General features: G+C 44.5%; 1 protein-coding gene across 2 annotated transcripts in view; it reads left to right on the forward strand.

Annotated features, from left to right (window-relative positions):
* The window catches only part of fliI (FLII actin remodeling protein), a 56242-nt gene that overhangs the window by 17298 nt on the left and 14629 nt on the right, over positions 1–24315 (forward strand). For both annotated transcript variants that reach the window (XM_075701531.1, XM_075701530.1), the window contains 13 exons: positions 2139–2301; positions 5106–5188; positions 5866–5916; positions 7240–7352; positions 8716–8901; positions 10928–11103; positions 13612–13838; positions 18081–18282; positions 20030–20138; positions 21148–21231; positions 22032–22128; positions 23009–23310; positions 24121–24273. In XM_075701531.1, the coding sequence (XP_075557646.1) occupies positions 2139–2301; positions 5106–5188; positions 5866–5916; positions 7240–7352; positions 8716–8901; positions 10928–11103; positions 13612–13838; positions 18081–18282; positions 20030–20138; positions 21148–21231; positions 22032–22128; positions 23009–23310; positions 24121–24273 (1946 nt within the window). The remainder of the gene's footprint in view (positions 1–2138; positions 2302–5105; positions 5189–5865; positions 5917–7239; positions 7353–8715; positions 8902–10927; positions 11104–13611; positions 13839–18080; positions 18283–20029; positions 20139–21147; positions 21232–22031; positions 22129–23008; positions 23311–24120; positions 24274–24315) is intronic.

Genomic DNA, 24315 nt, shown 5'->3' on the forward strand with positions numbered 1-24315 from the left:
AATATACACAAATCTGGGGATTCTTAGATTTCCGTGTATCCTTTACGGCAGCCGGAACCATAGGCTAGCATTCAACAAGGCAGGCGCAAGAAGCAGACACTGCAGTGCATGGGTTCCGAAACCCCCAGGCGCGGCAATGGTGAAAAAAATGAACCAGGAGCTTTTCGTCTTTACTTTTCTTTTTTTACTTCTTTCCTTTTCTCTCTCTTTTTTATATTTTTACTGTGGAGGGACACTGCATCAGGTTTTGTTAGCCGATGCTCCGTCCAAACAAGTGGCACCTAGCTAGCAATGGAGGTGCGTCTCTTCCTTTTTTTTGCCCTTCTTTCTATGCACGCCTCTTCTTTTTTTCCAGCTGTACCAGCTGTGCACGCAAAGGAATGTAATCCTCGTGCTCGCAGGGTTGCCACACAGTCGCACTTTCTGGACGGTGTCATTTACATGCACTTACACTTTGGAATAGTTCAGGTGTCCCTTTTGAGCGAGACATTTGTGGTGTCCACGGGCAAGAAATGTGAACAACAAACATGCAGAAGGAAACATTATGCTTCATAGGCGACACGGAACTTCCTTGTTGGTGGTTTTCCCAGCGTTGGCATCTCTTGCATGTACCAGGGGTGCGTGGTGGAAAAATCCGTGGAACATATCAACAGAGCGAGCCGGAAGCCAACACTAGCCTTTCCGTGGATAGTTCATATGGTGACAACTGATAAACTTATGGGTTGATGGGTGAAATGGTTAATTTTGGGGCTTTCACTATAACGACCTTTCAGAATAACAAACAATTTGCCGCACTCTCTTGAAGTTCTTATATACCATATTTAGTACTAGATTCTAACATGCCCTCGATTGTAACGTGCACCCGTATTCCATGACCCCCAAAAGAAGGGAAAAAAACGCCTTGGATTGTAATGCACACCCGTTTGCCATGATTTAAGAAAAGAAAAGTCCTTTACAGTACTGCACACCTGATTCTTTCATGCAGAAATACAACTTTCTCTCATTTGGAAAAACAAAGATTTGCTCCCAGTGCACTAAAGTTGTGATAAATAGAAAAAATTGCAGTTTTACCCAGAATGCAAAGCATCGATTGCAATAGCAAATTAGTAGACAGCTATATGAAAAGTAAGGATAGTATTATCGGCCATATAAAGTGTTAAAGCTTACTAACTAAATTAGCAAGCATGGTGTCACGCACGCACGAGCAAACATGAACACGTCTCACTCAGTCACTGCAGAAACTCTTTTATGAAAATGCTGGAGTGAGAAAGTGCTGTAGCAGGAGCGAGCGAATTGATCTTTGTGCGGCCTCTCGCTTCAATGCGAACTAAGCGACGAGAACACAGCGCGTTGCACCTAGATGCGTAGACTCTGTCTCCATCGCAAATCGGTTTCAAGACAGGGGACATGGGCTACTGGAGCAGTAGCTACTGGAGCAGCAGCTACTGGAGCAGCAGCTACTGGAGCAGCAGCTACTGGAGCAGCAGCTACTGGAGTAGAACATCTCTTTTGTTTGCGCCAGTCCTGCACGCAAGTTTCGGGCGCTCAGAACGCCCGTGATGCGGCACGATTTCCGTCCATTTCGGCACACATGATCACTTTCCTTTTAATTGCGGCATCGCATGCCTTCGCAGTCGGCGCTTCCATGCTGACAGAGCAAACGCAGAAAACGGGGAGACGGACGGTGTACTAACCTAAGCACACATACCACAGCACATGGAGGAAGCTACAGCAGCTAGGCTCGAAGCATGTATGAGGTGGCCATATTGAAATGCCGATGGTGATATGGTTACGCAGTTATAGGGTCGTACTCGATTCTAATGCACATGCTATTTTTGGACCTGTTTTATTGTGAAAGAAAGTGCGCATTAGATTCGAGTAAATACAGTATTGAGATTTCACTGTAATGACAAAAGAAGCAGTCATGAAACATCACATTGCAGTTAGTCTCAAGTAGTCAGAGGTGGTCTTGTCACAGATGCATGCTATCTCAGTCTTTCACTGCACAATGACTGGAACAGCATCTGTGTTACAGAATTCTATAGAAGTCATCTGTCTTACATGAGTGTCTACGCCGAAGCGTCGTTCGCTGTCTGGTTCGTTCGTACATTTCATCCTAGCTGCTGGTATGGTTGCAGCCCCCGTGAAGGACCCAATCGCGCGCAAGATGCGGCTTCGGCGGCGGCGGGAAGGCGAGGCTGACAGTGACCAAGCAAAGATTCTCAAGGGTATGACTGATGTGGCCATGGAGAAAGACCGTAATGGCCGGTCAGGAGCCGAAGACCGTGTGGACTCTCTCAAGTATGTGAATTCTCTTATGTGCACTGCTGCCGAGCTTTTTCATTGTCTATTGTGTGCAGTTTTGTAGGGTTCATAAATGCTGTATACCCCTGGTTAAGCTTACAATTTGGGTACACGGTGTTTAATTTTCATTAATAAATCGAATTTCAATTCGATGAGCGTAGGTACAATAAATGTTTAGATATAGTAAATACAACTATAACAAAATAGTTGTTATATTGGAAGTCACTCTAAAATAAAATAGTGCAAAAAAGACACCAACAAGACGGAGCGGCACTGGCATTCCTACAATCTGGATAAACTAGGCAAGAAATGATGCCAAGTGTTTTCGATTTCCCAGCGCCAACGTTCGGGATCAGGAACGCAAGAAACGACCCAATGCAGATAGTATGCTTTTTTTTTACCAGTTCACATTCCCGGTAAATGTGATCTATTGGCACCAATGTTCAGTGTATCACCGAATTGCAATCTTGTGATATGTTTTCTGGACGCTAAATTTCATCTAAACAAGAAAAAGTGCGAGGCTGGAGCAGTAGAGAGCAGTAGGCGCCTGTCACACAGCTTCCCCACAGCTTCCCTGCAGTACTCACCTGCCCATGTGAAATCGATGCAAAGAACTGGGTTTCCTATTCTGGTAACAGCAAATCTCATGGGTTGTCGCACATCGCCATTCACAGCTGTCACCGCCAACCGAGTGCGATAAGCGTCTGCACCTATCTGTTTCACAGCGTGTGTGGCATAGTGCCGTTGGAGGCGTACTGTACGGTTTTAATAGGTGATAACCCAAACTCGCTGCCGTTCCGTGCTGCAGGCAGCACGAAATGAATTTCCCGTTTCACTCTCGCAGCATCGTGGCGTCGGATTCCGACATTGCCCACCAACTCAATTTTGTTTCGGTTTTCCATCACCATCTTAAAATGATAATGCGTGTCTCAGCTTGCTTGAGCCCCGCGAGCTCGACGCATGTTGAGGTCTTGTGACCACGATTCTCGCCAGGGGGCACGTCAAAGCTTTCCATCGAAACGCCCCTCCCTAAGAAGCTGCTGACCCAGGCCAAATTTGAGGAATGCGAATGTAAACTTGCCGAAGCCGTAAGAATTTCAGTGCACATCTTGGGCCGCTCAGACCTCACCAAATCGGCGCACATCAGTGTCTCATGCTGCAGCGGTTCACTTAACACTTTGCATTACGTAGACATCCAGCAGTCAAGTCTGCCAAATTTTTTTTGTGAATTGGGATTGTATGCTTTTCTGGTTAGTGTGTTTTTCTTGTGTCTTTTCCCAAAACTTGAATGTGGGATTTTATTTGAATCTTGCATGCATTTAATATATATATATATATATTGAAATCTCAGTGTATTCCTTATTCTTTCGATTTGTGTTTCTGACTGTGTTTTCTCTGTTTTCTGTTTGGTATATTGAGTGATTTTGCCACTTACGACCTTGCGGTGTATATTGTGAACCCGTTACCGGTGAAACCGTGATTACGGGCAGCTATAGTTGGCGTCTCTGCGTGGAGTGCGTAATCAGCCGCACGACAAACTAGCCCTCGAGGTAGTTGTCACTGACTAACTGATCAGAAAGAAGTAGCGCTACAGAAAATAGAACATCCTTTGTAAATCTTTCATTTGGATAAAATTTGCATTGCAGATCTGGTCCCTTAAGTTGAGGGAGCCTGGAAATACTTTTCTAACTAATCATAGCAAAAAACATTTGAATCCTTCAAGTATTAGTGGAGTTATCGTATCCAGGTTTCTCTCTCTTTTCGTCTCTGCTAGCGAGCTGGAAGCTGCACGGCGGTGAAGCCAAGAGAGCAAAGCCCTGGCCGAAAGTTGAGCGTCGCGGTGGCAAAAGAGCTCGTTACAGTACCCCTTGGCAGCCTCGGTGGATTACTCTATGCAGCATGCCGCTGCTATCTCGAAGGACACACACAGTGCAAAGATCAAATAACTTTTCCTTCTTTTTTTTTTTTGGAATTGCACACACACACACACGTATATATATTCTTCTTTTTTTCATTTATTTAACTCAGAATTAGCAATTATGTATTACTGAGAATGTTCTCGTAATCACAAAATCAAGCAGTAGCGTTCTTGGGCCAACTGTTTTGTTTTCGATGATGGCATTGTGAATGCGAGAGCAAGCAACTATTCACTGCTTTTGACAGCGAATTTTAAGTTCCCTTCTGCATGCAGTGCGATATTTGGCTCATATGTTCACAGGAGCCTGGTTAACGAACAAGCTTTTTTTTTTTCGTATGTTCAAAAAGTGTTTCAGGACCCCTTTAAGCTGGCTAAAATCATAGCTTCTCATTTCTTGGGGTGTTTTTACAAAGTGTGCATACTACTAAGGAGTACAAATAGCATGTAGTATTGGTGACTTTTGCTTAATGGCGTGTCAGGATTAATCACCTTTTGTAGCTGCCTTGTTTTTGCCAGTGCCGCAGTAGTCTCAATCAGACCGTCAACATACGCTCTGCTAAATCTGAATTGCACCTTAGAAAGAAGCCATTAACAAGGTGTTTATGATTGGCACTTATTAGCTTGGTACGTCTGAAAGTACTTGCAATGACTGTTAGGTTCTTCGAATCGACACATTGCGAGTGGTCATTGCTTTAAAATAGATTCAGTTTTTGCACTCAAATTGCTTATGAATATATATTGTCTCGATGTAGAATGGCACTCTACCAATATAACACTTTTGGAAGGGTTGATCAACAACTTGAGATCCACACTTACTGTCTGTCTTGCTGCAACCTGAAAGTACTTGCAGTGACTGTTATCTTATTCTCCGGCCCGTACACAGGCCAAAGCGCTGGGACGAGGCCCTGGAGAAGCCACCCATAGACTACAGTGAGATCTTCGAAGAGGATGTTGGTCAGATGCCGGGTACAGCTTTTTTATTTTCCTAAGCGTTCATGCATGTTGTTGCTCCATAAGCATTGAATTAACTTACAACTTTATGAGATCATTCTTCAGATTCTAAGGTGCTTTCACATGGGGATAGCAATAGGGGCTTGTTGGTACGGCATATCTTATTTTGTTATAGCGCAAGCTTGACATGGACAACAGAAGGCACATGTGTGTCAGATGTGCCTTCTGAATAAGATTTCAAATGCGTTAGAGATTCTGCACTGGACACGTAATTATAATACTCAAGTGTCTAGAGCACTACTACTTTATACTGTAGCGATTTCCTTTTTTTGTATTGTTCAGATTCTAATATGAAAGTTATATGTTTTGTTCTTATCCTGACAGTCAAGCTACCCTGAAAGCAGCGTTATTTTCTTCCATCCTTAGCACCTGTGAACAATGTTATGCGCAAAGTGGCGGAAAAACTTGTTCTGAGTGACGTTGTTCAGTTGATGCTGCCTATTATGGATTTTAAAATTTATGTGAGGGCACAAACTTAGTTTTTCTATACAAACCTTCCTTATCCGTCTTTTCTCTAAAAAATAAAGTACATGTATTCATTTTCCTTGAAATTAATGTGGACATACTTTTTTTTCTGTGCAGCAGTCTCCGCTTATTTGTAGTTTACCAGCATTGAACTTTTCTTTCCACAGGGACGTTTGTTTGGGAAATTGACAACTTCCTTCCAAACCCTCTTGATGAGTGTAAGTACCGCATCGGTTTGACCAATGTGTTTGATTTGTTAACTGTTTTTAACTAGCAAATTGTGTGCTTGTGTTGAATGGAAGCTTTCACTCTCACCCTCGTTTTCTGCATATACGTACATGTGAAAGACGAACACTCTCAAGGTAACTGCGTGATCAGTATACTGTAAATCAAAATTGCTGCATTTTTAAAAGAAGAGCTTAGGTCCTGCTGACAGAAGCAGAGTTTATAAATTTGAGAAAAAATAATTCAGAAATTTAGGTAACCCTGACTTTACAATGAGAACAGGTATCTCAGTTCTGTAAACGGGTATTCAGGATGGCTCAAGTGAGCATAGTTTATGTATTATATGTTGCTCCAAAAAAACGCAGCAAGTTGATTGATTGGACGTTTGAAATTATGTAAACAAAGCAGCCATTTCACATAAGCTATAACCAAACCTCCAAGATAGATGTGTGTGCATTTTCGCGCTTCAAACCAAGGAAATGTTTCAGTGCAACTATCTTTGGTAATATCATCAAATAAGCATGTGGGAATCAAAGTAAAACTTGCCATAACAGTTAGGTTGCTTTGTTTGGGGATCATCACATTTGTTTCACATCAATGATGTCCAATTAAGCATGCGCTGCAAGTTGAAAAAAAAAAAGGAAAAGTATTCTGAAAGACTTTGGCGTCAGAGCTACCTTTGACGTATCAAGCCGTCTCTCTTTCTTGCCACTTATGCATCAATTGAATAGGCGGGGCTCTGTACTCTTGGGACTCATAATAATTAATTTTTTTATTGGTATAAGTGTCCACAAACAGTTTGTTGTGTTTGCCATGGTGCTGAGTGCAAATATGTTGTAAAATTCATTAGAATCTCGCACAATAATCGCACTTGTTTGTCTCTTCCGTAAACTTGTTTATAGCCGTCATTCATTTGCCCTGCCTCTTACTCAGCCGAATCGCACACCGTATCGATTGCATGATCATCTCAGTTTCAAACGTCTTTTGGAAAAAGCCATTGCATTCAGCTCATCAGCCTTGCCACATGCTATCATTTGTTAGGATGATCTCCCGGACAACATTGTTCACATCTCTGACCCCGTTATCTTCAAAGAAGAAATATGGGGCATTTTGCAGTTCCATTTTCCAGTTTGTTTACTTATTTACTACCATATAACTATGTTTAAATAACAGTGTTCAAACTGCTTCTGTTCGCACACAGATTTGTAAACACTCCTCACACAATGCTCCAGTTGGAGCCCGTGAGGTACCTGAATAAACAAATTAAAATTGTATACAGCATAGTGTTTACGTAGTTTGCGCTGTCAACTTTGCAGCTCTGGTGGGCAAGTTCCATGAGGGTGACTGTTACATTGTGCTGAAAACGTTCATCGAGGAGACGCAGAATCTCAACTGGCTCATCTACTACTGGATTGGCGCTGAAACCACGGTCAGTAGTGCACGGGCTCGGTCTTTGGTGTTGGAGCAAAGGTGACTGTACCAATTGTCGCAAAAGTAAAAGAAGCAACGTATCAGTGGCTCCTCTGGCTGAACTGCTGGCTCAGTTGCACCCAAATTTTGCACTGCATTTGTCGAGTACCACATTTAAATGCAGCACACTTATCACCTGTTTTGTCCAGGCTTAATCGGAACTGCACGTCATCTGCAACAATGGTAGACGGAAACTGTAGACCTCCTTCAGCGAAGGAAACAGGGGCACCATCTGCCACTGTTATGGTAAAACTTGGGATTGTGGCATGGCATGCAAAAAATGTCACCTACAGTAAGAGAGCTTAGTCATTGCAATTTTTGGGGTCAGTGGCCCGATCTGGTACAGCTAATGCACATTTATGCAGCCTCACTGCGCTAACGTAGCTGCCCCATTTCTCATTTGAGCACATCTCGATTGTCTGTTTTCCCAACAGAAGCCACCTACCTACAAGCTAGCTTCGCAAGAGGCCATACAGCCAAATACCCCCTTTTCGTTTTTAATCAGTGTTTCTTCCACTGATTCCCCCTTTTTTCGTGTGCCTTTGTTCAGTGCGTATCAGAAAAAATAGAGCAGCGTGATGGGGGATCCAAAACCTCTATGAACACCTGTACATGCTTAGGTTGCTTTGCACAGTTGTACGTCATAATATGAACTACGCCATTTCATGAAAGTCCCAATGCAAAATTTTTTTTACTTGCAGTATAACAAGTTGTACTCAATGTTTTCCCTGGTTTCTGAAGCCTCGTGACAGAAATTTCTGACTTGTTTCCAAGTTGTGTAATTATGCAAAATTTTACTTGCGATAGCAAAATATGCTTAGTGCTTGCTGTTCGTGTCATCTTGTTTGAAGCCGCTTGTGTCATATGTCTAACCAGACAGAAAACAAAAACGCAACAACAGAAAAGGTGAGAAAAATGCTCAAAGTCGGGCACCTTCATCTCGGATGCGACAGCTGTCATTCACCGAGTGCATGCGGTGTAGTGCCGCAATACCGTGCCGTAGTTAACACAGAGGCTTCACCAAGGCGCGCAATATTTGTGCCTTGCTAGCCAAAGTTTCTCAACGTCTGGTTGAAGCAGTGACTGATTAATAGCAGCATGGTCATCAGTGGAATTGCTATTTTTATCTTTTAGGGAGGGGGGAGTATTTGTGCGCGAGAGAGATGTGAGCTTGCTGTCGTGAGACCCCTCCTTCACAGTTGAAGACGAACTCTGCTCAACCTCTCTGTTCGCGCTGGCGAACGCATGGCAGTTTTGATACAGGGCAGCCGTCTTTCATTGTGTGACCTTCAGTTAATCGGTGGCACCTGTGACCTTTGCAGCTGGACAAGAAGGCATGCGCAGCCATCCATGCTGTGAACCTGCGAAACTTTCTGGGTGCCCACTGCCGGACTGTGCGGGAGGAGCAAGCAGATGAGAGCCCCGAGTTCCTGCAGCTGTTTGGAGGCCACATCAACTATCGCAAGGGGAACAGGGCGTCGAGTGGCTTCTACAATGTCGAAGAAGTGGTGAGTGAGAAAACCGGACGGGCCTTAGCAAGCTTTATCTGCTTCATTTAGTGCCAGCTCTTTCATCCTGCACATCGTACAGAGCAGAGAGTCCAGTAACCGGGCTCCGGGCTTTCTACGATGTGCTTTCTAACACGTGCAATGACGTGAGGTATACCGTGGAGGAGCTCGTGCACGACGTACTGCGACAGGATAATCCTTTTTTTTTTTCTTTTCCAGAGAAAATTGAGCTACTGCCATTGTTCAGACAGATTTAAGTTTGCAAACAGCTGTGCTTGCATATGCCAGATAAATCAGGCGTTGTGTAGCTGCTAGCATGAAGTGGGGCTTTTCCTTGTAGCCAGGGTTCATTTGGTGCATAGGTATGTGAACTTTTGTGCAACTCTGCTTCCATTGGCGTTACGTATGAGGGACGTTCTGAGAGTACCTTTCGTCATTTATTTTCACATGGAAACTTTGTTGCCCAAAAAATACACCACGGCATCACGAACCATACACCTTGCACTATTTTTTCACATAGTCACCACCGACATTGAGACATTTGTCGTATAGCGTGATCCGTTTGAAGAAACCACTCTGGTAAGTAAGGCCTGAGACATGACACGATCTGTAGGTGTTCATGGATGACAGAGACACTAGTCCCACGTGCCCATTCACGCTGTATAACAGCACACACTTCCATTGGCAACCACGTGGAGCCTGCACACTGCATGTTCAAGTATGTCTGCCCCTACTTGCACAAGGCATCTAGAAGTCTACGATCAGCTAAGCTTGAGATGCATGCCTTCAGATAAGCTGTGGCTGATGGTATTGAAATACCAAAATACAAGCTACAGTTACACCTTTCATTAGTCTTGTGCGCTATGGTGTCGAACATAGAAAGCTTTAACACTGGCTCCCTGCAGCATAGATGTACTAAAGATATCCTATACCTGTTGTCCCGCTCAGAAATCAGTTATCCCACCAGTATCAGCCTGCCAGATACAGTACAGTTCCAGTATTTTGATTGATTTCACTAGTTATATTTTTTTTTGGTTAATTCAGTCCTGTCTGAAGGTCTCGGCAAGCACCCACACATTTCTATGGGCCAAAATTTTTGTTATTTCAATCCTGAAATTGGCTTCCACCAGGTAATTCAAATTGATTGGTCAATACGCATGCACCTGACCCCAATGGTGACCCCAATCGTGGGCCCTATGGCTGCTGTGGTCTGTCTTGGTGGTGCTAGGTGAGAGTGAATGTGTTGAATATCCATCAACCCCCACCGAAAGCGCCAGTTTTCAACTTGCCTTCAGTAAATCTCAAAATGAAAATGACAGCTGACAGTAAATGATTACCATATTCACCAATTCTAATGCGCGCTTCTTTTCGAGAAATTGGCCTGAGTATATTGCTTGTGCATTAAAATCTGTTCTGAAACCAAGACCATGTTTACAGTTTTGGCAATAGCGCACTGTCTGAGCCGTCTTTTAAGCCATGGTCATCACAAGATGGTGACAGGACAAGTTTCTGTGTAGCAGGACAATGACACACTGCTTTTCATCTTTGGTTACGAAAGATCGTTCAGAAGTTCATTTACATGTTATACTAGCAGCAACACACTAACGTAACAAGTTTTTGGTGCTCCTAAGACCTGCTTGCTTAACGGGACAAATTGGCAAAGAGGTTGTTATAGGCGCGAGCAACCATTTTGTTTGCAATTGTAGCAGCAGACTGCTTTCAGAAACAGGGAATTTTAATCGCAATGGACCACGGGGAAGGTGACACATTGTGATCCATAGACACTTAGCCTGAGAGTGATGATGGCAGACATTAAACGTAGATCAATTTCTATTCTCTCAAGGTTAACTCTGCAGGTTTCACTTTATTTCCGGTTACCAGAATTGGGAGGTATGCTTGCAAATCGTGCAGTAGCGTCTTGTGTTTTGTTGGTTTTAGAAATCTTATCTATGACTTTACAAACTCGTCCATTAGCGATTGTCATCTAATTATCAGTTTGTGACTTGCGCTTCTTTTATTGGCGCAGGAGTATGTGGTTCGCCTGTACCGTCTGCACTCCCGAAATCGCCTGCTGCACGTCGAGTCGGTGGCGGTAGACCCCAGTTCCCTAGACCCGCGGTACGTCTTTGTGCTCGACGCCGGCCGGAAACTCTTTGTCTGGAGCGGCAGGGTCTCACAAAACACCATGGTCTCCAAGGGGAGGTGAGTGCGACTCGGGGGTCTTTCTCTCACGACAGCCTGAGGCAGGGCCTCGAAAAGTGCCGTGTTTGTACAAATACTGCAGGACAATGTGGCAGCAGCTCACTTGATGAGCCATCATCCCCGCATTTATTAAGGAAGGTTAAGCACGGAGTGGCGGCTGGGGCTTCCAGCCCTGGTGAGAGAACGATAGAGCGTTGTAATACTCGTGGCTCATGAGCCAAGCTGCCCGAATTTCGTTGGTGGGGACTGTGACGCTTGATGATGATGATGGATGGTGATGATGATGCTACAATACAGTAGAAAGTTCTGTCTTTTTACTGTGGCAGCAGTTAAAAGCCCGAAACTAAGTTTGCTGTGTTGCCGGTCCATTTGTTCTTTTCGTCATGCCAATTTACGACGTTATCGCCAGGCTGCCTCTTCAACCTCGGTTTCACTGTTGCCATAGAGTGAGGAATACTTTAAATTAGTTAGACGGTTCTTTGCGTAACATAGCGTTCTATAGTCTTGTTAATCTTTTACCTAACCGTGTTACAAGTTAGACATTAGTTAAACATTGTGCATCCACTTTGTTGTATCCTGTATTAGAATTGCATTCATTATCTGTACCGGCTCCTGCTATGTCTAGCATGAAGACAGCAGCATTTGTAAATAAATAAAATAAAAACTTTGCCCGGCCGTGATTTCAACCTCATGCACCTGCAGCAATATGCAGTTGGGAGCTGGATGAACTAACCACAGTGCTGCTGCATAACTTTGGCGCATAGTAAGTTGTGCCAAGAGGGACGCACGCCACAGGTATTGAGGGTGGCACGACGTCTGTGCATGTATTTGGGAAGCCACAGCAGGCAGTACTGTAGTATATAAGGATTACGTTGTGCACATTGCAGATAAGTTGTTTTCTTAAGATGGTGGCAGTTTTCGCTCTCTTTTTTTTCTTTCTTTCTAGTGTACACGCACGTGTGTGTGATTGCATGTGTTAGCCATCAGCTTGCGAAAGCAGCTCACATTACATTTGAACCGTGTTCAGTTTTCATAAAGTCATGCTGCCAGGCACCTACGCCCTTACACATTAAGTTCCTTATTAAAGGGACACTAAAGCGAAACAATAAATCAGTTTAGACTAATGACGCATTGTTTGAGAACCCTGCAGGCAGTCATTTCAAAAAAGTAGTTTGATTATTAGATGTGAAAATGAAGGTCCAAGTATCAGTATTTGAATTTCGCACCGAAACCCCAGCGCCGGTACGTCAGCGTGACGTCAGGGATTCTAAAGTGTGTTTTCGCACTCGGGTCGCGTTGGCTGAGTAAAGCTTCCCGAAACTTGCCATGTTTAATATTTGGTTCCTTTAGAACACAATGTAGTCAATCTTTACCACTATGTATATAATTAGTAGGCCCTAGAAGATGCCATCAATATCCAAGACGTCACAGCCTCCAAATGCGGGAACTCAAGTAGGCGTCGCCACCTGTATTTTGTTCTTGCGCTTTTTCTGGCTTACCAAATGTCTTATCGTTGTAAGAGTGGTGTTTTTGGTGTTGTAGAACAGTAATTTACTGATGCAGAAGAAATCATTATTCACTTTAGTGTCCCTTTAATATGCGAAAGTCTAACTATTGATTGCTACCCCAGAAAAGCATTAACTGGAATAATCTGGCAGCAAATATATCAATGGAGGATAACAGTGAAAAGTTTCAGCTGCTGCCGCCTGAAGTGTAAGCAGGGCTGTCTGAAACAAATGCAAGCAGAATGCCTCTAACAGGCCAGCAAAGGATCTGCTGTCAATTTTGATGGCCCATCAGCAAGTTATCATCCTGATATGTGGCACATGAACAAAGCTAAATTATAAACGCACTCCACGCTATTGTTAATATGCAACCAGGCAGTGAAGGTGATCACATGGGATCAGCGTGACGGCTTCCTGGCCACGGACTAGCCATGCCAAGCCACTGGGGAAAACGGGCATGCGTGTATATAGAATGTGTCATTTCAAGTTTCTCTTACTAGGTGTTTGACCATCTTTGCCACAAGAAGGCATGTATTGAGATGCAAGCAACCAAATATTTGCTTGGTTTGGTGCAATAAACCATTTCTTTTTTCTTTGTTGCAGTTTTCTACACTTCCTCAGATCATGGTTTTTCATTTTCGTTACAGCGGTGAAGCATTTGTTTAAATAATGCATGGTCAACCAAACTTCAGATTACTTCATTACATCTGATGATCCATTATATGATTACAACTATTGAATATTGTGTAATTGAATTGTTTTTGATTGTGATTTTCTTCATTGACCTGTAACTAACTAAATGCCCATGTTGCTTTAACAACATGTTGATATAATGGTATTTTATTTACTATCCTCCCCTATGTCATACTCTTGCAAGAGGGCTTTTTGGGTAGCCTTGAAGTAAACGAATATAGGGGCTGAACTGTATTAAAAATTCATTAATAAATACATACGCTTAACACATTTCTTTGTGGTGCAAAGAGGCATGGCTGTCTGTTTTCAGGCTTTTGGCTGAAAAGATCAACAAGAACGAGCGGAAGAACTACTCGGAGGTCATCACATGCGCCCAGTCCGAAGAGGAGGAGGACTTCTGGAACGCCCTCGGCTGCACGGATCCCAGCGAGCTTGAAGACTTCGAGCCGGTCGAGCACGTGCCAGAGAACTTCGCACCCGCCCACCCCTGCCTGTACAAAGTTGGCCTTGGCATGGGCTACCTCGAACTGCCTCAAGGTAAAGGATTGAAAGTTTAGTTCCGTGCAGTGTGTGCTCGCGATACTCCCATCCTTGCGCATAGTGGAAAGCAACACTACGAAAGCTGGAGGCACTTCTTTGGCTGCTTTCATTCACTGCCATGAAATAGTGCAGGTACACATCAGTTGCTTCAGTGTAACACCAGGTTTAGCACTTTTACGTCGTAAAAATGTAGGGTCGTCAACCATCCTGAATTAAGCGGGACAGGTCCGACTTGCCCTAGCCGAGACGGCCAAATGTCCCAACTTTTGCTTGTTGTTTTAATGTTTTAAAGGGTAACATTAAATAGACGAGATTTTATTTTTTACAATGCCTAACAGCATGTTCTTGTTACACAGTCTTTTTCTGTTCGTGTTCCAGTTCTGCTGTAGGCCCTAACCATTCGCAGTACCTCTACCCGTATTGGCAGTCACATTAGTCAGGCAGCTACCGTAAAATCCCGAGAGATAGCCCACCTAAAATCTAGTGAAAATATGAGTTGGGCTAACTTTCAGTGTACGTACAGGAACCAGCACTTGTTGTTTTATAAAACTAGAAAATCTTGCCAGAAACAGGGGTGGGTTATCTTTCGAGGGAGGGGCATCTGTCGTGATTTTACAGTATATATACTGTACCTGTCTTGTTGAAATCGCAATACAGTAGGACTTCAAAAAATTACCCTACTTTGTTGCACATATAAACTAGCATTGCAGGCAGGAATTTGTCAGTTCTGCAAAATCCCGGGGGGGGGGGGGGGGGGGGAGAGAACAGAATCTCACAGTTGTTTCTTTGAACCAATAAATGGTTACCTACTATAGTTGTCACGAAACTAGCAGTATGCGAGAAAGAAGTGAAGTTTTCAACTGAACTTATGCATTTCACAGATATAACGGTGTCTTTTGCTGGTTTCGCAAATGTGAGCCTGGCAGGGTGGTTGGACTATCGTGAAGTGCATGACTCAGTCAAACCGTAATGCATCCCCCCTTATTTACATCTTAGTAGTACCTGAAAATTATGGGCCGACATAATAACTTGGCAACATATTAGACTAGTACGTAACGAATTATACATGTAATTAATTACTCATAATAAAATTTTTTGGTGGTTTTGCCATTTCATGATTGCTTTGTTTACTCGCTAACGCTCACTGTAATTCAATTACATTTTTCAGTAACAAGTTACTTTATTGGCAAAACAAGCTGGAACAAGTGACACAGTTTTGAGCACTTGCTTTTGGTGGGAACTACAGTAGAATGCCCGCGGTCTGCAAGTGACATCGTCCGAAGGGATAACGCGTACATGCTGTACCTCCTCCCTACAAACATTGTCCTGCAGATATGCCTCGATCATCTCCACGTGGCAGGCTTGCAGATTTGCGCACCTCTCTTGGAAGTCTGACCTCTCAGCTTTTCTCATAGCCTAATAAAGTTCTCTCTCTCTCTCTCTCTCTTGGAAACTCTTTTAAGCGGCCTTCATAGGTGATAAGAGCTGCTGCTCAATTCTTCTTCACTTAGTATTGGCCTCGAGCTCCACCACTGGAAAAGCTGGCGCCACCGTCGGCGTGACGTGCTAGGAGGGATCACGTGGACATAGCGGCCGCGTCGGCTGCTTCGGGCGCGCTGAAGCGAGCTGAAAACGAGTTTAAATTCCCTCGTGCGCTGCAGTCCTCATTTAGTGGCGAGATTTTCCCGCTTCGAGGGTCTCCTTTACAACGCTTGAAAGCACTACAATAGGTAGTGGCTGCCTTTGAAGGCGCACAACATGGTAGGCTACTGCTCGGTGCCGCAGTGCCGGACGCACGCAACGGAGCACGGTGTCAGCCATAGGTGTCAGCCTTATTCACACGTAGCTGCAGGACAAGAAGCTGTGTGAAGCTTGGCTCGCGAAACATAAAACCGGCAAACAGTCATCGGCTACAACTCAGGTATGCAGCAAGCACAGACGCGAGGAAGATTTCTGCTACGGCGCCCGGTCTGCGATGTTCTGAAAACGCGCGCTGAGACGCTCGCCCGAGTCCGCTGCCCGACTAATGTCATGACGGTTTGGTCTATGAACTTGTCGATGCTATAGATACTGGCAAGTTCACTGGAGTGGAAAGGGAGCGGTAAGAAGCACATAAAAAAAAAAGCATGGCATATGGTCATGTTTCTGTTATGAATTAATGCACTGGATTACAAAAAAGAAGCAGCGGGAAATCGCACGCTGAGAACACCGATAAACATACAGCGTGACGCAACTCGAGAAATAGTATTGAAATGTCCAAGAATTTAGAAGAAAAAGAAAATATTGAATCGTCGCGACGGCACATCCCCGTAGGCGTCAAAATTTCTACAATGAAATTATTTTTGAACAGCTCTGATAGCGCCCACGCTACAATGGTTGCTTGTATGCTGTCGAATGCTCATATTCTGCGGCCTAAAGCTCATGGCACGGTGCGAAAACACGCACGCGGAGAAAGCGAAACAGTGCGCGGACAAGCATGCAGACGCGCAGTCGGTCGCTGCGAATCTGCGCGATCGCTGCATTGAGGCTTCATTCTATTACGCTCCATTTAGTTATACAAACACTATAAGAACATATTTCAGATAGTTTGCTCTGTGCATTTACCTACCTTTCACGCAAGAAGCCGGTTCGGGAGACTCCATCGCGGCGACCGCGCGCAGTGGCGTTCACTGTACGTATTCGGTAAAAAGATATAGCGTCTGTAAACGATTGTGTGCTTTCAGTTTGCCCAAGATTATTATTTAGACAGTAAGAAACTTCTCTCGTTTCGAAAGTACTTACAGAAATGTCCGGGAGAGCTCGCGCGTGGTGTTTTCAGTGAGCGCCGACAGCAAAACCTACGAGGAGCGCGCCACGTGATCCCTCATACTACGCCAGCAAGGCGCTTCCGATAGATGGCGACTCCGTAACTCCTCGCCGCCAATAGCCTACGACTTCTCTGACGTGGAAGTTCCTGTCCGTTTTTATCTATCTGGTTCGTGACTCATGTACACCTATTTTTGCAATTGTAACATGCGAACAGTATCATTAGGACTGAATAAAATGCAGCTTTACTCTAAATACATTACATATTCAGCCAGCTTTTCGAGGAATGTCCTTTACAATTAGTCATTTAAATATAAAAGGCTAACGAACAAAAGGTGCCGGGAAGAGGTTTGCCAAATGTTGGCCAACAAATTGAAACGGCGCTTTTATGGCTTGATAGCAATGACCACTTCGCACGTTGACGCCAGGGGATCACCTAAGGATAATTTTTCTGTTCTTTATCTGCCTTCTCGGGAGTGCCTTCCCCTAGCACCAACGGCAATGAAGCGCTGCACTCCATAGAGGACTCGGGCGCGAGCATCACGGTACTGAGTCACCACAATTTTATGCGCAAGGTGTTCGTACACCGCAGCGACTTTCCAATCTCGCTGCTGATTCCTTCACAAGAAAACGATGGTGAACGGCCAACAAAACCTTCGAAAAGCAATTGTTAGTGAATATAAACATGTGGAAGAGCTGCAGCGGAAGCACTGAAAGAGCCGGGGCTGCCTTGTTGCAGTAGTGGGTACGCAAACACGTTTTGTTTACGAGGATGACACAAAATTTTACACAATTATTAGCAGTGGCAAAATTTTTTGATGAGAATTGAATACATTGGATGTGGGTAACAAAGGAATGAATGGTATTTGTGCAAAGTTGATAAACGTTCGGAAGAAAGTAACGTAAAAGTAATTGATTGCTTTTTAGTAATTGCTCAGCTACTTCCGTGGGGCAGTAGGTAGTTGGTCACTGTAATCAGTTGCAAATTTGAATGGAGTAATTGTAATTGTAATCAGTTACTTCTTTTTCTGTAACTTGTACAAGGCTGCAAGATATAAACGAATTTTTTTTCTTTCTGTTTTTTATTACATTGTAATATCAATGTTGGGGCACGAGTTGGAATCAGTTGGTGCAGGACAGGGGTAATTGGAGATCGCAGGGAGAGGCCTTCGTCCTGCAGTGGAGATAAAATATGCTGATGATGAACATCAACGTTATTGGCTGCCCGAAAATTCTTGCAAAAACAGTAAGGGAAAACCTGGAAAAAATCTGAGGATTTGAAAATACTAATGTTGTAGGGTCCCTGTGCATAGTGTGAGGTTGCGGCTTCGAGTCCCAGCCTCAGTGGCCACATTTCAATGAAAGCAGAATGCTTTCATCAAACATCTATAAGTTCAATATAACGCCTACTGCGTGCTTTTCTGTAATCTACAGTGGAGGTGCCCGAGGGCAAGCTGGTGCAATCCCTGTTGGACACCAAGAATGTCTACATCCTGGACTGCAACTCGGACCTGTTCGTCTGGCTAGGCAAGCGGTCAACACGCCTCGTGCGGGCAGCGGCACTCAAGCTTTGCCAGGAGCTACTTTGCATGATTCACCGGCCAAGTCACGCCATCGTCAACCGCTGCCAGGAAGGGTTAGCACGTTCATTTGTTCACTCACCCATGTGTTTGTTTTATCGACTCACTTGTTTGTTTGTTCGTCTACTTGTACGTTCACTGACTCACCCATACGTTCTATCATCCATGTGGTTATTTTATTCACTCGCTTGTTTGGTCACTGACTGACCTGTTCATTCATTCATTAACTCACTCATTTACCCACGCAGTCGCATCTCGATCATTCGAACTCAAAGGGACCCAAAAATTTGTTCAAATTAAAAGAATTTCGAATTAAAAGAAGGACTTGTTCTTGAAGTATTCGTATACGATAGCACGATGCACAAATGGTGCAAGTCATGAAATATCTTGGCATGAAAGTACACAGCGAGCGAGGACCGTGAGATGGCCCAAGTCAGCCAATGGTCACTTCCCCAAAACAGCAGAAGACTAAACTCTAAGGAGAGGGCTAAGCTGGCGCCGGGCCGGTGGGGTGGCAGCACCAGTGCCGGCACAGCGACCGTCGAAAATGAGGGAGTTGAGAGGGAGGGCGACGGGAGCATAGTTGCAAGGAAGGGTGGGAGGGAAGTGGATTTGCTCTCCCGCCATCTAGCTTGATGGTGCTGATTATCTATGCCATCTACAGCCACCGAAGCAGTGGAGTTGCCGAGGCCGGCCTGGGCCTCTGCTGCTGCTTCCCTCTGCATGCTCGCATGTTTTTGTCTGCTGACAGATTGGCGCTGTTTTCCTTCTTTGTCCTGCATTCTTAACGAGAGTCATGTCTTATAGAGATGACAAAGTCGTTGCCACTAATTATAATCATGTTGGTGTGCTCCCTTCTGTTGCGGCGTCGCCGCATTCAAAAGGCAAGGAGGAGGAGGTACTGAGTGTCGCCTTTGCGTCCTTGTATTCAGGGTCTGCCTTGTTGTACAGAATCGGATATGGCGCACTGTCTCCAACAAGCCTTTTCATCGGGACATCTTGGTTTAGACGCATCATTGTAAAAAAAACAAGTGCGAACGAGACCAAACCAAGCCAACCAAAACAAGCGCAAGCGAGAGCTGATGCGAACAGATGATAGTGCGAAACAAGCAGTCCGGCTGAACCTGGCACGAGTACACATAGAGCGGTCGGGTGGGTCCACATGATACCAGTTTCTTGCACGTACGTCACTGTAGGAGCCACTCTTATTGGTCTCCTCCGCTTGCGGCTCCCTTGCCGCCCCAGCGAGCCACAAAAAAATGGCCCAGGACCGATCCCTTCTGCGGCACGCATTTTGCCACTAGTGTGGCTGGGGCATTACAGCACGACACAGGAACGGCGACCTTGCCATTTGAGAGAGGGTGAAATTTCTACCATGCGCTGCCGTGTAATTTGGCGCGCTGGTGAGAGCATTGTCGTAGCGTGGTATGTTCGAATTAGCCGTTGCAAATGCTTCCCCATTTGAATTTCCCTGTCAGTGTCTTTGTCCGTGTCTTTTAGTGCAAAAAACCATTTCACAATGCATGACCAACTTGCTCAAATTGCCACTTTTACACTCAAATCTCGTTAATTTTAACACACAAAGAGCTTCGTGGGTCCTGTACCAACCTTCCTTCATCCGCGTATTATATTGGAAAAACCATTTTGCCGGGCCATGTAGCAGTGCATGCTGGACAAGGCATTGCTTTCCATTTGTTGCCTGTTCTCGGCTAAATATTCTCCGAGAATTGTCACATAGTTCATTTTTTTTTTCTTGTCCCCCCTTGTTTCTTCTTGTCTTGAGGAAAATCGCTTTGCATGCAGGACGGAGACAATGGTGTTCAAATCCAAATTCGTTGGCTGGGATGACGTCATTGCGGTCGATTTCACACGGACAGCAGAATCTGTTGCGAGAACTGGGGCTGACCTTCAAGTAAGTCATACAGTATTAGATTGCCACACAACAAACTGAGTGTTGATGCAGATAAGGTTGGCAGTTTGTCCTTTTTGTTGTGACATTTTTGTAGGTTTGCAGCACAGAACCACAGACTGACAGAAATGACACATAAATGCCTACACGTCCTTCAAGGACATGAGGACGCAACATATGCATTTAAGTCCTGCGAAGACAAAACATAGCGCTTCTACTGTGCCATTCAAGAACACAAGGATCGCATAACATAATGCTTATGCTGTGTCCTTCAAGGATAAAACATAGTGTTCTTGTGTCCTTCAAGGACAGGGCTGAAGAGACACAACGTAGCCACTTGTGTCCTGCCTAACAGTTTTATTCTGTTTTACAGACCTATGAAAATATAGTTTAGCAGAATGGACAACTGGGCCAATCGGTTTACTTGCATCTAGCGTACGAAAGATGAAAAACGAAGATAGTCGTGTCGTCTTCTCTCTTAATTTTTCCTCTCTAGTGCGCTAAAAAAATTATTCATTATGCTATAAAAGTATAGATGTAAAACGAGTTTTTTACCAAATGCTGCTTACTAAAATCGCTTGGCTAGTTTGCACAGTAGTAAGAAGCTCTGGTTAGTTCACTTGTGTTACATCCTGCTCTAGGACTTGCAACGAAAATTGGTTCCTGAATCATCAAATTTGTTGCCGTGTGACTGGTGTGACGTTAGGGACACATTTTTTTACTGTGTTCTCTTGGAATGCAATTCATATTGCTTCATTCTCGTTTAGACAGTTCTGTTTGTTATTTTGCGAGAAAAATTTCTGTTGGTGAGAATTCATACTTATGTGTTTATTTTTATCGTAAACAAGAATATGTTCAGCACTGTCTTGAACATAGTTGTGTCTCTTAAATGTTCTGGGACGTGTTGGTGAGCAACATTGCTAGTTAATTGTGACTTTATGGAAAGTTTATGTGGCCAGCAAGTGTTGCTTACGAGTGAATGTATTTCCCTTCATGCACCTTGGAACTCAAGAAATGGATGTCCACCCAAAAGACAAAAACAGACCTGTCTGCCTTGTTTATGCCACGTCAGCCTGCCATGTCTAAAGAGGAAGCGGTTAGTATGGCACGACTACGTTTTGTGAAAGTTTCTTTTTTCTTCTCTCTCTCTCTCGTTTTCGCATCTTTCCAGCCTAACTTGTTTAAAACGTTTTTGCTATTGCCTGCCACGCTAATGCTTTGCTGGTGTGTTGTACTGAATATGCATCAGCAGTGTGGTCAAGTCAAACTTGTACTACAGTTAGCACTTATAACACATTCAGATGCAGCAACATTTCAGGCAGGGCAAATCAGATTCCCTCTTTTATTTTTCTCTTTATTTTTTTAGTTTTGCTAGTGGAGCTCAAGGCAAGAGGCTTGACAGTTGGCACTGAATGGATTTTGGCCAGTTTTTAAATAGCCACAACTAATCGAAGGATTGAGTAATTTTGTTAAAGTAGTTGTCGTTAACTCACGGTTCTGATGCAGTAGTTTCTGAAAATGCCAACAAACAATGTCACAAATCTGAGGATCTTCATCCTTGTTATTTGCGCTAGTCTTTTGATTAGCGATGACACGCCAACTAGCCCAGCTTTCTGCCTTGATCGCTGAGGATCTTATTGGGTTATGTTCGTGAAAGCTCTTATTCATGGCTTTGCTATCGAAAGAACCGTGTTGTTGTTAACAAGTGCATATTCTGCCAGCGTAATTTTATTAGCATGTTATGCTTGGCTGGTATGTTATTAGGAAGCTGTTTCGGTATCAGTGAGAAGAAAAAAGAAAAAAGCTTTCTGTTGTTACAGCGGCATGTATTGTTCGTGCGTGGGTGTGGTGTTTGAGCAGGATGTTGCAATACGCGTGTCACTGTCACATACGCAGACGCAACTCATGGAGGAATGGAATGAGGACTTGGAAGCCATGGAAGCATTTGTGCTGGAAGGCAAGAAGTTTGTCAAGCTTCCAGAAGAGGAATTGGGTGAGTCTGCAAAGTCTTTCCCATTTACCATGACACCGCATCGAGCACAGCCACGCTACTCATAACAGAATGCCTGCCACATTGACACAGGGTCACAGGTTCTATGCCGGCCATGGCGGCCAGATTTCGAAGGAGTCGAAATGTAAAACTGCCCATATACTTAGGTTTCAGTGCACGTTAAAGGACCCCAGCTGTTCAATATTAATCAAGACTACCCCACTATGGCATGCCTCATAATCAGATCTAGGCTTTTGGCATGTAAAACCCCAGCTTTTTTTTTCCCCCACTGTAATTATGGCATTCCGCTAACGAGCTCTAGGTAGCAGCGTTCATTTGCCAGCCATGGTTGCTGCATCCCGACATGGGCGAAATGCAAAACTGCTCTTCTATTTAGATGTCGGCGCATGCTAACTCCTTGATGCATCCAGACGACCTCGGCTCATCATGAGCGATTGCCACTTTTTGGCTTGATGTCGAGCCCACCTCGTCATGCATATTTCACCACTTTCTGAACAGTTTCTTACGTGCAGAGAACGTCTAACGGTGTTTTGTTTCTCTTCTTGGCAAAGGTGGCTGTAAACAATCTATCATTATCACTTATTTACAGAATGTGATTTTCCCATACTGCTTCTAGTCATGTTTGTGTCTTTACCATGATATTGAAACATATCAAATGAAAAAACAGTAAGAAAAAAGCAAAAAAAGCCTTCATTAAGTTAGTCGGAAAACCCTGGTAGTCGAAATTGATCGGGTGTTCATCCGTTGCGGCGCCTTGCATAGCCTATGCGTTGCCATGGGACGATTAAACCCCATTATTTGATTTGATTTGATCATTTGTAAGGAAAACTGACGACGTGCGTTTTCTCGTCCTCTCCAACAGGTCACTTCTACAGCGCGGACTGCTACGTGTTCCTGTGCCGCTACTGGGTGCCCGCGGAGGCGCCCGGGGAGGGCGAAGGAGACGAGCCAGCCATTAAGAACGGCCCCGACGGCGGCGCCGGCGACGAGGACGAGGAGATGGAGGAAGAGGAGGAGACCGTGGAGGACGACTACACCTGCGTGGTGTACTTCTGGCAGGGCCGGGACGCGGGCAACATGGGCTGGCTCACGTTCACCTTCAGCCTGCAGAAGAAGTTTGAGGCCCTGTTCGGGGACAAGTTGCAGGTGCTCAGGACGCATCAGGTGCGTGGACGGAGGAGAGCCCCTTCAAATGCAGCACCTGACCAAGTGTGCATTACAGTGTGCAAACCCAAAACCGTCACTGGGCTTGCACTGAAAGTCTTATCTTTCCTCCATCAGGGCTAGATGGTAGGTGCCAGAAGGCACCTAGGTTTTGTGTAAAGTTGGGAGGCGGTAGCTACAGGGAACGCGGGCAGGTGCGACAGAGGAACTGAAAAGCTGGGCGAGTTGGGGCCGATCCCTGCTGTGAGTTTTCGCACGAAGTGCACAGACGAGAAGGAAGGGATCGACAACAGGAGCTGGACAACTATCTACTGGTGTTTCTATTGAATGACTGCAATTTATGATGATGATGATGATCATTTATTCGCATCCCCTTCATATAACAGGGCAGTGACAAATAGTCACCTAGCCTGCTTGAATCAGAATGGCTCATGACCTACCCATGTGGGAGGGGCTCAAGTCATTTTTACCTATCACGGAGGGCTAATGACGGATTTGGAATAAAAACAAATTGGAATTGCTTTACGTTGTCCCAGCCTTCATCAACTAAGTTTCATAAGTAATGAAAATATCTTTCATTGCATCGTCACCTCTAAACTTCTTTTTTTCTCATGCTGTTTGAGGACAATAACTGAATGGCATTTCTTGAACGCTGCAGGCTTTTTCAGTGTAATGTTGGTCTAATGTTGTCACTGCTGATTTTTTTTTTTTTTTTTTTTTTGATTGCTCACTCTGATCGATGTTGCGCAGCATTTGCCTTGTATAGTGAATCAGCAAACAAGTAAATAACCAATTTCACCGCTTGTGCAGCAACAAGAGAATCTCAAGTTCCTGTCACACTTCAAGCGCAAGTTCATCATCCACACGGGCAGCCGCAAGAAGTCACAGATGGAAGAGAACAATGCCGTCGAGCTGTTCCACCTACGTGCAAATGGCAGCCCCATCTGTACGCGATGTGTTCAGGTGAGCACAAGAAGCGCATGCAGTTGTCCTGGAAGTGGGCTG

This window comes from Dermacentor variabilis, chromosome 8 (genome assembly GCF_050947875.1).
Source record: "Dermacentor variabilis isolate Ectoservices chromosome 8, ASM5094787v1, whole genome shotgun sequence".
Classification (NCBI taxonomy): Eukaryota; Metazoa; Arthropoda; class Arachnida; order Ixodida; family Ixodidae; genus Dermacentor; species Dermacentor variabilis.